We start from the raw sequence: 14,863 nt of genomic DNA, 5'->3' as shown, positions 1-14,863 counted from the left end.
TAGATCGGGTTCCAGAGATTTATCCACCTTTATATTTTCTAAGACCTCCAGCATTTCCTCTTCTGAAATGCGAACTGTTTTCAAGACACCCATGCTTATTTCCCGTATTGTGAGAATTCAAAACCAGCATGTTTCTCTAAGAATGAAGGACAAGTGCAGCAATTCCAGGGAACCCTGGATGTGAAAGGATATCAGGAGTTTGATGAAGAAGAAGAAGGAAACGTATATCCGGTACAGCGCATTAAAAACCAGGTAGGTCCTTCAAAAGCATAAAGTGCAGAGGGTTGCTCAAAAAATAAATTAGATCCTATCTGACTAACTTAATTGAGGTTTTTGAAAAGGGGACTAAATATATGATGGATTGGATAGGCTGGATTTGTTTTCCTTGGAGCAGAGGCGGCTCAGGGGATGGGATCTGATTGATGCACTTAAACTTATAAAAGGTATAAATAGGGCAGATCATAGGAATCTTTTCCCTATGGCAGACTTGTCTAAGCTGAGGAGTAGTAGGAGATCTGAGGAAAAACTTTTTCACCCAGAGGGTGGTAGAAGTGTGGAACTTGCTGCTTGAGAAGGTGGGGTAGGCAGGTACTCTTGTAACATTTAGGAAGCATCTGGATAAGCAGATATATGCCTGGATGTATTAGGCTATGGACCAAGTGCAAAAAATGGGATTAGTGTAGTTTGGTGTTTACTGGTCAGCATAGTCATGGTGGGCTGAAGAGCCTGTTTTCTTTGGTGTGTGATTCTATGGCTGTATTAGTCCAGGGGAGTGTGGCAATCAGCAGGATTCCCTGTCCATGTTTGACCTGATTTCATGGGATCCGGTTGCTACTGAACTTGAGCTGGAAGATTTGTATTTTATCACTCTGCTTCATCTTCCAGTATGGCTGTTTACCCTTTCACTTCTGCTCAGAACTTTACTCAGTGAGATAAATTTGCATTTTACAGTGTGAGTGAATTTCTTTATCATTACACAAGAATTTGTTTGATTGTTTAGGTAATGTAGAGCCTCATCAAATTTAATGACATAACACTTTAAATTATCACAGTTTACTCTTGATGAATAATAAAATGTTGCAAAACAACAACTAATATTTAGGAAGTAATGCATCAAAAGGATTAAATTTGATGCCAGGATTCAGTTTGTCTTTTTTAATCTCTTAGCTGAATCAAAGTTGTGTGGATTTTGCTGAAACAACAGAGTTTAGATGTTGAGTCATACCTTGTGGTGATTTGTTATTGCCTGGAACTTTATTCTGATTGCCTCGGGCGGTTGAAGAAGAGAATTCTGTACTCACAAAATAGTTGTAAAACCATGTAAATCGTATTTGAGATGATTCTATCCCCTGCCTCAGCTCCTTCCCTCCTTCATCTCGTGCACAATTTCTATGAGCACTTGATTTTTCCTTTGTTTTACAGGTAATGTGGAAATTCTTCATGTATAGGTTTGGGTAGCCAGTGTCAGCAATCATTCTAAGAGGCGAATCACTACCAGATCTGACCTTGGAATTAAGATTAAGTCCTCAATTGATGTTTTTGTGTTCATTGAATGTCTCTGGATAGCACTTGGGAGCTTCCTCACCCTCTGCAATCTTCTTATTCTGTGCCAAAGATGATAAGTACAGTGATAGTCTAAATTACAAGTTGCTTGTAACGACCTTGTGCCAAGATGAAACACTGAATTTAGAAGGATGAGGGTGGGATGTCTTTGAAGTTTACGCAATATTAAAAGGCCTGGATGGAGTATACATTGAGAGGATTTTTCCACTAACAAGAGAGACTTGTACCCAAGGGCACAGGCTCAAAATAAAGAGGTGACTCTTTAGAACTGAGATGAGGGGGAATTTCTTCATCTAGAGGGTGGTTAATTTGTGCAACTCATTGCTGCAGAAGGCTATGGAGGCCAAGTCACTGAGTGTATTTAAGACAGAGATGTTTTTGATTGGTAAGGGGTTCAAGGATTACGGGGAGAAGGCAGGAGAAAGCGGTTGGGAAACATATCCGCTGCAATAGAACGGCAGAGCAACCTCGATGGGCCAAATGGCCTAATTTTACTCATATCTTATGATCTTATGATTGCCTTCCAGTGGTCTCTGTTAGAAATGTAGATCAGGCTCCGCACTGAGGACAATATTCCAGGCATATAATGTGTGAGCATTATTTTATTCATGTACAGGAATTAGGCTTGCTGGCTAGGCCAGAATTTATTTCCCATCCCTAATTGCACAGGGGTCAGTTGAGAGTCAGCCACATTGTTGTCGGTCTGGAGTCACATGTAGGCCAAACTAAGTAGAGATGGTAATTTTCTTCTATAAAGGGCAATAGTGAACCAGATTTGTTTTTCTGACAATCAGCAATTGTTTCATGGTCATCATTATACTCTTAATTCTGGATTTTTTAATTGAGTTTATATTCCAATATCTGCTGTGACAGGATTCAAACCCAGGTCATAAGAACATAAGAACTAGGAGCAGGAGTAGGCCATCCGGCCCCTTGAGCCTGCCCCGCCATTTAATAAGATCATGGCTGATCTTTTTGAGACTCAGCTCCACTTACCCGCCCACTCACCATAACCCTTAATTCCTTTACTGTTCAAAAATTTATCTAGCCTTGCCTTAAACACATTCAGCGAGGTAGCTTCAACCGCTTCACTGGGCAGGGAATTCCACAGATTCACAACCCTTTGGGTGGAGAAGTTCCTCCTGACCTCAGTCCTACATCTGCTTCCCTTTATTTTGAGGCGATGCCCTCTAGTCCTAGTTTCACCTGCCAGCGGAAACAACCTCCCTGCCTCCACCTTCTCTATTCCCTTCATAATCTTATATGTTTCTATAAGATCTCCCCTTGTTCTTCTGAATTCCAATGAGTATAATCCCAGTCTACTCAGTCTGTCCTCATAATCCAACCCTCTCAACTCTGGAATCAACCGAGTGAATCTCCTCTGCACCCCCTCCAGTGCTAGTATATCTCTTCTCAAGTAAGGAGACCAAAACTGCCCACAGTACTCCAGGTGTGGCCTCACCAGGACCCTATACAGCTGCAGCATAGCCTCCCTGTTTTTAAACTCCATCCCTCTAGCAATGGCTGGCAAAATTCCATTTGCCTTTTTAATTACCCTGCTGCACCTGCAATCCTACTTTTAGCGATTCATGCACAAGGACACCCAAGTCCCTCTGCACAGCAGCGTGCTGCAATTTTTTACCATTTAAAACATAGTCCATTTTGCTATTATTCCTACCAAAATGGATGATCTCACACTTATAAAAATCACCAGGTCGCCAGAACATTACTTGGATCTCTAGATTAATTGTCTAGTAATAATGCCACTAGGTCATCACCTCCCCCTCCAGCCTCTTCCATGAAGAATTACCATCCAATTGAGCAAAGAGAAGGCTCCCAGCAGAATTTACCACAGCACAACTTGCTGCTTTTCAGGAATTCAGTGAGTTTGTGCACACGAAGAATATAGGAGCAAGAAAAATAAACAAAGAAATGTGATCTTTTTGTGCTCATGCTGAGGAAAAGAGTGACAGTTTTATTTACTGTTGATGATATGGGCAAAAGCATTGGCATTTTCTAATGTTGCACTAATTGAACATAAGTTTAGCAACATATAAAATCTGTGGTTGGGAAATCTGTGATTTGATGCATCTACTATGTCTCATTTTTGTTCCTTTTTGTCCTATTCAATAATCTAAATGTGTCACTTCGAAGGAGAACTATTTCCAGTATCCATATTTCTCTATTTTGTTTAAGAGGCAAAACTAAGTAGGGGATAACAACAAAAAATGCTTTAAACAGGAATCCTGTTGCAGTGAGGAACAGAGCTGCTTCAAGGTGGGCATACCTGCAAGAGATGTGGTAGTGAATTAAACACAGAAATAAAATATCTATCTGCTCACTCCTTTTCCTCTCCATCCCCATCACCAGCATCGATACCACCTTTTCCTAGCTACTTCTGCTCCTGAAGAAGAGTAACTGTTCTTGAAATGTGAACTCTTTTCTCTCCACAGATGTTGCCAGCAATTTCTGACGCTGCAGATATTTGCTGTTTATCCTAGTTGGCCTTTGAGGGGAAACTACTGGCTGTCATATAGTATAATGATGGATGTAGATTCTATCTGCTATTTTTTTTTTTGAAAAAGCACAAATAAATTTCTTTTTCCTGGCAGCTTCCACGGACTTCATAACGTTAACCGTGGTCGAAATTTTTTTGTGTACTACCCATACCACTGACTACAAACCATACTTTGATAGTGATGTGGTGCTGTAAATTGGACAGCTAATGCTGTTTTGCCTGGAGTAGGTTAATTAGATGCAGACTAATAAAAAATTCCAAGTTCAGCCCCTCTTCTATTACTTTGTGAATTCTGAATATTTGTCACATTCCTGGATCAATTTGTGACGTACAATTCTCCATTTACACTTGCAGACACAAAGTCTGCCCGGGGCAGTTGAGTGACCTGAAATGCTGATTCTTTAGGTGCCACAATGAAATCATCATAGAATCACCACAGTGTGGAAACAGGCCATTCGGCCCAACAAGTCTACACTGACCCTTCGAAGAGCATCCCACCCAGACCCATTCCTCCAGCCTATCCCTGTAATCCTGCATCCCCGTCCCAGGGATGTTTTGGTTAGGTGGGTTAGACATGGGAAATGCAGGGGTAGGGGAATGGGTCTGGGTGGGATGCTCTGCGGAGGGGCGGTGTGGACTTGTTGGGCCCAAATGGCCTGTTTCTGCACTGTAGGGATTCTATGATTTCTAATGCACCTAATCTACACATCCCTAAACGCTATGGCAATTTAGCATGGCTAATCCACCTAACTTGCATGTCTTTGGATTGAGGGAGGAAACTAGATCACCCGGCAGAAACCCACACAGACACGGGAAAATGTGCAAGCTCCACACAGACAGTCGCCTGAGGTTGGAATCAAAATTTCTGAAATTACATTGACTAAGATTGTGCTGCTCTTTAATCAAACATCCTCCCCCATGGACTCACTCTCTCTTCCTCACACAGCTGCCTATTGTTGGCCAATCCCCAAATCCCACACATGCAGCTGTCAATTGGAACCAGAACTGTCTTGAATCTTTCTAGTTGATTCTGTCCATTTATTGTGATATATCGGAGCAATTTCTCTATCCAGTGAAGTGTAGTAACACACTTTGAGTTTGAACTGTAAATGAGCTAGAACTCTAAATAACAAAAGTTAAATCAATAAAGACAACATATGGCTACAAATGTATCAACTGTATTAAAGTGTAAAAGATTCAAATAATTCATGGCAAATGTACTAATCAAAGATATGATCTGGGTAACTTCTCCATTGTCTAGTTTCTAAGGCTAATTTTAGCTTTCAATCATGTTATCTGCAAAATTAAAATTGAGCTACATAATATTTTCTAGTTGCTGGGAGCAGCCGTTAGATATTGTAGCAACAATGCTTTCACATGAAGTCACAATACCACAAGATATGTTACTGGTTGAAATAATACACTAGGAATGTAAGTCAACTCTGGATAATTTGTATATAATTTAAAGGTGACAGTTTGATTATTTCATAAATCATCGTTTCATAGTCAAATGAAAGCTAAAAGTTTGAAATCTGAGTTAAAACAAGATGCTAAAAATGCACAACAGTTCAATTGGTGTCTCAACTATAAAACTGGGTTAATGTTTCACCGCAGCCTTTCAAGGGTTGAAATTGAATCATTTAAAACTGTGCCTCAAGAGATTTTTAATTGCTTTCGAAACATTTCTTTCAGAATTCCATTCGACACAATCTTTCTCTGCACAGTAAATTCATCCGGGTCCACAATGAAGCTACGGGGAAAAGTTCTTGGTGGATACTTAATCCTGAAGGTGGGAAAAGTGGGAAGTCACCAAGGAGACGAGCAGCATCAATGGATAATAACAGTAAACTTGTAAAGAGTAAAGGAAGAGCAGCTCGGAAAAAGGCCACCCTCCAAGCAACCCAAGAGGGTTGTGGTGATAGTCCTGGTTCACAAGTTTCCAAATGGCCTGGAAGTCCCTCTTCTCGTAACAATGATGATTCTGAGGCTTGGACTAGCTTTAGGCCAAGAACAAGCTCAAATGCAAGTACATTAAGTACAGGGCGTCTGTCCCCCATAATGCCAGAACAAGAGGATCTGGAAGATGATCTCCATTCCGGACTGGCTTACACTAGCACCGCAAGCAAGTTACCTTCAACCCTAACTGAAAATATAATTGAAGAGCTTGAACTCATTGACAGTTTGAATCTCATGTCCCCATCATCTACACTGTTGCCAACCCAGCAGTCATTATCCACTGGCTTGATACAACAAGGTTCAACCTACACATTTAGGCAACAAACCTCAGCCACTGGATCGCAGGCTTCTACCTATGGGAACTCTTTCTTTGATCCCTCTGACCTGACATCAGTACAGAGCCACTTTAGTGTACCTGCAACACTTGAAGCGCTCTTAACTTCAGATTCACCCACTCATACCGATGTGATGATGAGCCAAGTTGACCCTGTTATGCCACAGACGGGTGGTCGACTAAACAATGAAAATCTGATGTTGTTTAATGTCGAATCACTCAGCAGTCCGTCAGCAGAGTCAAAGGTTAATCAGGCTAGCCAACGAGGAAAATCTGCAGGTCCATCTGCTACATCTGTTGATGCTAATGCTTTACCTCACACACTGAGTATGATGGGACCTCCGCCCGATGCCAGCCAAATGCCTACTTTGAAAGCCCAGCTCCAGACACCAGTAAATCAGACCCTGCAACTTGGCTTACCATCTACTCATAACTCAAACAGCAGCAGTAATTCTTCAGCAGGGATGAATATGAATTCTGAGAATTTTCCACGAGATTTGGATTTGGATATGTTCATGGAAAGTCTTGACTGTGATGTGGATTATATCATTGACAATGACCTCATGGATGATGAAGGGCTTGATTTCAACTTGGAACCTATTGCCACTAACCCGTCCTATCCTAGCACCTCACAGTCGTCCTCTCGTAGCTGGGTGCCAAGTTAACTTCAAACAAATGCAAGACCTAAAGGTAACAAATTCTTTTGAATCTTATTGTCCAAAAACATGTCAGCCTAATTTTCACAAACTACGTGCCTTAAGGCACAGTAGTCAAAGCTGACTTGCCTTCAAGTGTAGTTTGTTTCCCCTCACGCCTAACCAGCTTGCTTCTGCATGTGAACCAGCAGAAGGAATTGAGACAGGATGATTAAGACAAATGTTACCGTTATGTAATAACTTAGCAATATGAATAGTCATGGAAGCGGCTGTGAGCATTAAACTCCTTTTTAGATCGCAGTGCAACCCTGGGAAGTTTTACTGACTAGAGTTCCAAATTGTTCTTTGTCTCAGATTGAGGTTTAAGGTAGGTTTAATTGTTTGAAAGTTGAGATTGGTAGGTGTTAATGCTTCAACTCCGGACTAATCTGGCCAAATTGTTGAACACATCTGTAATATTGTGAGGTGGATAAAGTCAGTCTATACTGAAATCCCACTGATTACTAACAATGAGTTTTCATTTTATAGATTTCTACCCTTTTTGTTTTGTTGTACATGTTGAAAACACTGTTGCCTCATTTACGCTGCAATCTGTAATACATAGAATAGTTGGATCATCTTTTGTCTATTGCCAAACCCTTGAAATTCCTGATATTTGCTTATAATTTACAAGACACAGTGCATTTTGAAACAGATTCTGAATAGAAGTGACAATCGTCAGCTGTTCCCTTTTGATGGTTGTACAGTGAAAATTGCTGTCTTTTTAATTCTGCACTTTTAAAAAGATTGCATTTAGCCAGTTGCTTCTATGTAATGTTTAGATGTATGCATAATGAATTGCACGTAATGTAGAAATGGTGTAATTATAGTTCAGGGAAGAACAGCCCTCTAAATAAGGGATTAATATTTTTGGTTTGAAAAAGACTTCCTTTTAACTTGATATTCTTTGCCCTGGTGACATTTTTATATTGTCAATATGGCTGTGTATGTACCAATTTTTTAAAAACAACTATATACAGAAAAATATTCATGTACTGATTTGGTATTTCATATTATTGCAAAACTAATTTTCAACTAAATATGATAAAAGAAAATTATAAAGCTGCAGCCAAGATTGCTGCAATTATTTTGGAAGTTGGAGAATTAGTTGTTAATTCCTGGGAATATATCTTTCCAGTTCATAAGCTTTCTACTTGTCCATACGAAGTTATTAGTAATGGAACTAATGACTTGATTTACAGTATATGCTGGTGTAGTGCACGTGCGTCTTTGACCTGCGATCTATTTTGTCTAGCTCAGATGCAATGATAATTTCCCTATGGCAACAATGCCGTGTAAAGTCACTTTTAAAGTATGGGTAGGGAAGCTGCACCTGGACCTTGACTATACCATTTTGTTACATTATCCCAAAGACAGTTATGTGTATGGTGGCTGCTATTATATTCCTTTCTCCCACGTTTATTTTATTTCCTTGGACACTGTGAAAAAGTTACTCACTTTTACTGGATTGCTTCTCCACAGCAGTTTGGCTGTGTGTAATTTAATTTTGAGGAAATGTACAGGTCTGTGTCATGTTGTTGCACTTGGTGAAATTATAAATGGCAAAGTTTCATAAAAATGCATGTATAACATAATAGCAAATTCTTTAATTCCCATGCACTGACTGTTTTTTTCTTTGTAGCAGATTTATTATTCGTCAGCCAAGTTCATCACCTCCCTTCACAAAGTGATGTTTAGTTTTGACGTGATCCAGGAGTTGAGTATCTATTCCAGTTTCACATGTTAAGCCGAGTATGATGTGTTCATCGAAGAAGGCATTTTCTCCCTGGCATGCATTCCAATTTCCAGAGTACATGAAACAGACTCTTTAAGGAAAAAGTCTTTGAGAGATTTTTGGAATGCTGTTGTGCCAATGCTGCCCATTTGAAAATGACTAAGTTTGTTGCATTACAGAAAGCTTCTCAGATGAATTTGTACATGCTGATGGGAATGTTTATTATTTTGGTCATGTTCCCTCTGCTGCCTGTGAGTTCTCTCAGTATAGTAATTTGGATCATGAAAATGAAACTGCAAATATACAAAATTGTAACAGTTGATAGATGTGATATCCTCATTTTTTAAACACAGGACATGTTTTAAAAGAACTTACAGTAATATGTAGCAAAGTTCCCCTTTGGACTTTTGTTGAAACACTACATGGAAAGAAGTCAATCAACCTGGATTTTCAAGCGAAGAACTCAAACCACATCCAATTGAGATACAAGATTATGGGAATAAGACAGACTAATTGATATCAAGCTGTAGTATTGGACAGGTTACAAATGAATTGAAATACCACATCGAAGCGGTGAGCCTGCGGCCTGAGGATTATCCCCTTCTTCCCCCATCACTTTAATTTGTGCTCAGCATATGTTTTGTGTCCATCTGAGATTGAGAAAAGGCAGAACTGTTTATAAATAATAATGGAAGAAGAGGTGAGGTGGAATGTGCAATATATTTCAGTGAGGCAGAGACAGTCTATCTGGTCTTTGCTCCCATTGCCAAGACATCAATCCAAACTAGACCAAGCAGTCATACCCCAATTCGTACAATGACATCATTTTTTAAAACCTCCAACAAAACTTAAATCACACAATAGCTTTGTACCTAATTTTATTTTGCATTATATGGGTTGCTTATGATTTTATCAAGCGAAAACATTTCTCGTTATTTCTGCTGTCCACTCAATTTTAGCAGATTGAACTTGAAGTTAATGTATTCAGCAAATTTGGAAATTTTGAGAGATAGCTTGGTTGGTTTTATGGGGAAGATCGGGGGAATGTGACATGTTACGAACACAGAATGCTGGAGAAGCTCATCAGGTCTGGCAGCTTCTTTCAGAACTGTTCTGAAGAAGAGTAATACTTGGTTTGAAATGTTAACTCTGTTTCTCTCTCCACAGATGCTGACTGACCTATTGAATTTCTCCAGTATTTTCTCTTTATTTCAGATTTCCAGCATCTGCAGTATTTTGCTTTTATTAGATGTTGTGTCACTTGGAAGACGCTGGCGTGTCGATTTGATACTACCTAATTTGGGAGAAATGCTGGGAAAAATTCTCAAATTTGGAAATGTTTCATTCAAATTTAGGATTCTATTTGTAAATATTACATAAATATAACAAATCCCCCCTCCACTTTGTAATCCGAAATGGTTTCCTCATGGGTCATGGCTTGAGTAAATAATTCAGTCTGATACCAGTGTAATACTGAGGAAATTCTGCACTCTGAGGTGTAGTCTTTTGGGTGAGACATTAAACTAAGGCCCCATCTGTCCTCTAGATGGATGTAAAAAAAAAATTCAAAAGCACTGTGTGAAGAAGACCAGGGGCATTCTTCTGATGACTTGACCAATATTTATCCTTTACACAATGTCACTAAAACCAGATTATTTGATTGTGTTTCTCATTGTTGTTTGTTGATCTCGAGGAATACAAATTGGCTGCTACATCTCCCTACATTTACGGTAGTCAGTGTCAGGTCTCTTGTGGGAAGATGGAAGTGTTGCTGTCTTTGAGACGGAAGGCCTCAACTCATTCAACTCATTACACATCTGAACAGGTTGATTTAGAGACAAAAATCTACAATAGTGAGTACACATCAAAGCAACTTCATTTGACTATAAAACACTTTGAAATGGCCTGAGGTTGTGAAGGGTGCTAACCTTTAGTTCACATATTCATAAATAGTTGGAGAAAAGCTCATATGCCACACTAACACCAATAATTGTGAAGGAGGAAGTACAAATGTTTGTTTGAGGTAACTGTTCTAGATGAACAAATGATTTTGTTCATGAAGTAATTACCTGAACTATAACAGCCCCATCTACATCATGCTAACTAGAAGAAAGTTGCAAAGAACAAGAGATCCAAGATTGATTGTAGTCATTGTCTGTAGTTGACTTCATAAAGTGCATGAGTGAGATTCGAGCAGTTTATGGTTGCTGACTCTGTATTGAAATGAGACCACTACCTTGAAGGCGCTCCTAAGCCTGTCTAATATTTTTGAAATAATGTACACTCTGAAGTTTATGAGAATGACTTTATTCTCTTTTGGGTTGAATTTCTGAACAGATGTTCTTAGTGCAGTTGCACAAAGCCAGTGCACTCCTCATCATTGCGTGATAATGTTCACACTGAAGGATTAAGAATTGTGACCTAATCACTGCATGTAGCATCAAGAAATCTTTATTAATGACTGGTAATTTTAATACTGTGGCCATATATATTGATATGGCACATGCCTGTGTTCAGATGACCTCAAATGCGCTCATTCTTTTGAATCCTGGATTGTATTCATTTCTTCTTTGAAACACACTCCTTTTTGTTAACATGCTTTTGTTAAATGCAAAAATCAAATACAATATATATCAAAAATGAAATTATGAAACTGAATTGAGCAATTATGAAATTGCAATGTGAGTCAAACCAAAGTTATATGATTTATTTGACTGTTCGTTCTGGTAGATACCATTTATTAGAGGTATTAGCTAGAGTGTAAGTGCCACAATGGCAGTTGAAAGAAAGGATAACCGTGTTTTAACAATTTAAAAAAAAAAACTCCTGATTTGACTTCTCACCAGCCAGACTATTGGAATGAAGTCTGCCTCTTGCCTCTAAGGTTGCTTTAGGAATTACTTTGTAGTTCCTATTCAGGGTGAAATTTCAGCCCAAAATATCCCTCCAATTTAGCACTAAATTCTGAAGCTCAATCAGCCCGTGGAGGTCTGGTGTGAGAAATAAGGAAGAACATCATTCTTGTCGACAGGATGTTCTTTTGAACATTAGGCACTTCTAAGTTTTAGGCTTTACTCTAAACCCCAACTTAAAATGTTTGGTTGTGATATTGCGTATTCAAAATGACTATTCTTTTTGTCAGCACTAATGTTCTTCAGTAATTATCAAAAGAACCTTACAGAAATTCTAAAACAGTTCCCCCCCCTCCTCCCCATCCTTTCTTTACAAAACTACCAATAAAAGGTCTTTGAAGTAAATTGGTAACCTGACTTATTTTGAATGAAGTCCTGTGGCAAGCCAGTTACCAGCCTTGGAAATAATACATAACCCCCCCAATGGAAAGTACCAGCAACAATGGTAATAGCTTTCTGTTTGATAGTCATTGTGGCATTCCAGCCTCAATTGACAGATTTTTCTTTTCTGGAACAGCTTTGTGCTGCAGGCTACTACCAGATGTGCTGGGTTTGTGATAATTTTCATTGTGCAGAGAACAGACTCAGAATTATTCAGTGGATGCTATCATGATTAATTCCCAATTCTGCTTGCCTCAGCCACTCCAGTATGTGTCCTAAAACCATTTTTTGTATATTTATATGAAACTATTCAGTCGGGGATTAGAGACAGTTAACATGTGCCATAAAAACACTAATACTAGTTGCTGGGAACAAATATTTTTGAAACCTCTGCTCTTGTACTCATTGAAAATCTGCCTTTACCTCTCAGGGTGATTCTGAATATATGCTAATGTCAAAATGCACAAGGCAAGTGTGTTTTGTTTTTACTATTTAGATTGATTATATATGACTTGCAGAAGAGGCATTATGCCAGATTCATTTGTTTACACAAATCAAGTTAATTTTCAGATTGCATCTTTTAAAAAAAAATCACATAATGACAGTACTATATTTTACCCTTGGTTTAAGTTAGCTTCAGATTTTGCTTGTAAATAAAGTTGTATTACATCTAATAACTAGCCGTTTCATAGCTTCAGTGTGTATTTTTCAAGTACCTTTTAAAGTTTTAAATCTTAAATGAAACAATTTTCATGTGTTCTATGGGAAAGATCCATAGATCTTTCTGGCTTTGTTTTTGAGTTAATTATGCAGGTTAACAAAACTAGGCTTAGTTCCCCCCCCCCACTCGAGGGTGTCCGCACAGTTATATGTATGCAGTTATAAAAGGGTACAGATTTTGTTATTTTTGGAAAGAAGAGCTTATTTGGTACTCTGCCCATTGCTGCAGAATTTGGGTTTATTCCCACAATTTCATTTTGCTGTTAATCTGGAGATTTCTCCATTTTTAGAGGCCAGAAATAACATTGGAGGTTGTGGACATCTACATTGCTTTTGCAAATCTCTTGCCATTACACCTTTTGACGGATGCTTGGAAGCAACTTGTGTCTGTTTTCCTTCAGCTATAGAAGGTACATTGAGCCATAGGGCAGAATGAAGAGAAGCTGAGAGGAGATCAAAATTATATTTTTCAAAGGGGAGGTGGGAATCTACATACAGCATGTAGGTAGTTCTATCACTGGTGCTATCCTGAACCTTCAAGAGCCTCTTTTAGTTGTTTTAAAACAGCAATCAGATCATTGCTGCATAATCTTATATCTTCTAGAGACACAGTTGTGTAGATACTCGTAATTGGTGTCTTCTTGTCCCCTTATTTTATTTTGTAAATAAAATGTTAGTGGGACTCTTGCATAGAAAGTTACCTCTGAGTATGGAAGAAAGAGTCCTCCAAAGAGAGTTCACCCAGCTAACCATAATTTCCACTTTGGTGTGATATAAACTGCAAGCCTCTTGGCTTTCCAGCCAGCTGAGAATGCAAGGATATGAGAGGGCAAAAGCAAAGAAATTGAAAGGGTAGCCACGTTTTCAATTTGTTAGAATATGTGTTTTTATAATCTGTTCAGTAAAGTGCTTGATTTTTCAAGATAAAGTGTATCTTTACACTAACATTTTCCTTTACTTGTTAAATTGTTGACTAACCAGCAAGTTCCATGAGTTCTGCCTTTTACCCATATATTGATTGATGGTGTTTGCAGACTTCTACATCAAATGCTTAAGTGCATTATCTCTATAGATTTTTAAAAAAAGATATGCATTTTTAAGAGTATTCCATACCTATAAAACTTACATGCAATTGTTCCATGTGGTACTATTTTTGGTACACAGGGTTTGTAACATTAAAGTATATTTTATGCAAGTGTGATATGTTGATATATTATGTGATGTCATCTGTAAGAAATATTTCTCATTTCATAAAGAAGGCCACTTCACAAACTTTGTGGTTTTGTTTCTAAATGTATCACCATGCAATGGTTGTTACTGACCTCCGGTGTTCTGGGGTCCTGTTGGTAAGACTTACCATTTGGACTTTTATTTATCTCTCTCTTTCTTGTTTTGCTTCTTCATCAAATCTCCTCCTTTTGCTTCGTAAATATTGTTTCAAGAATAAAATCAAAACTACAGATCATCGACCCCTGGCAATTTTTCCCTTTTTAATTTTCTTTGTTGTGTTCAAGACTATGCTGAATTAATAGGACAATCCTCTGACACTTCGCTCAAATCCCCATTCCTAGCGTGACTATATGGCACTTACCTCTGCAGATTTGCAAACATCAACCTTGGTCTTTTTTTTTAACACCCTCTTCACCTTCTTACCACCTGACCTCCCAAGGTATTGTTATTAACCATAGCTAACTGCATTTCTTAGAACTGTGCAAGGTATTTCTAAAGTTGCTGATTTTGTTTCTTCAACAAGTTGTGTGCACTCAAACATGAATGTGTAAGTTACCAAGGGGTGGCCAATACTCCCAGAGCCATAAAACAACATGCAGAAAGAGAAGAGAGAAAAATATGAACAAGGATACAATTTAAAGAATCTTGAGAACGTTGTACCACAGTTTGATGAGATGAAGTTTCATGGCTATTACTGGAACAGTAAAGATTTTGCTGTGGGCAGGACCTCTACAACTCCAGGGACAAAAAGGACACCTAATGGCTCTCTTCATGCTAGCGTAAACTGTAATTTTCAAAGATAAGTCAAATACAGCTGTA

General features: G+C 38.6%; 1 protein-coding gene across 2 annotated transcripts in view; it reads left to right on the top strand.

Annotated features, from left to right (window-relative positions):
- The window catches only part of LOC109936039 (forkhead box protein O1-like), a 45,628-nt gene extending 31,517 nt beyond the window's left edge, over nucleotides 1–14,111 (top strand). The window contains exons 2-3 of one of the 2 annotated variants that reach the window (XM_020534654.2): nucleotides 5,774–7,061; nucleotides 8,709–14,111. In XM_020534654.2, the coding sequence (XP_020390243.1) occupies nucleotides 5,774–7,036 (1,263 nt within the window). In that variant the 3' untranslated portion in view covers nucleotides 7,037–7,061; nucleotides 8,709–14,111. The remainder of the gene's footprint in view (nucleotides 1–5,773; nucleotides 7,062–8,708) is intronic. The other variant, XM_020534660.2, reaches the window with a different exon arrangement.
- Nucleotides 14,112–14,863: the final 752 nt, after the last annotated feature.

Source organism: Rhincodon typus, chromosome 14, assembly GCF_021869965.1.
Source record: "Rhincodon typus isolate 14 chromosome 14, sRhiTyp1.1, whole genome shotgun sequence".
In the NCBI taxonomy this organism is placed as follows: domain Eukaryota; kingdom Metazoa; phylum Chordata; class Chondrichthyes; order Orectolobiformes; family Rhincodontidae; genus Rhincodon; species Rhincodon typus.
The sequence above is the reverse complement of the archived record's forward strand: the minus strand, read 5'-3'. Positions and strand labels throughout refer to the sequence as shown.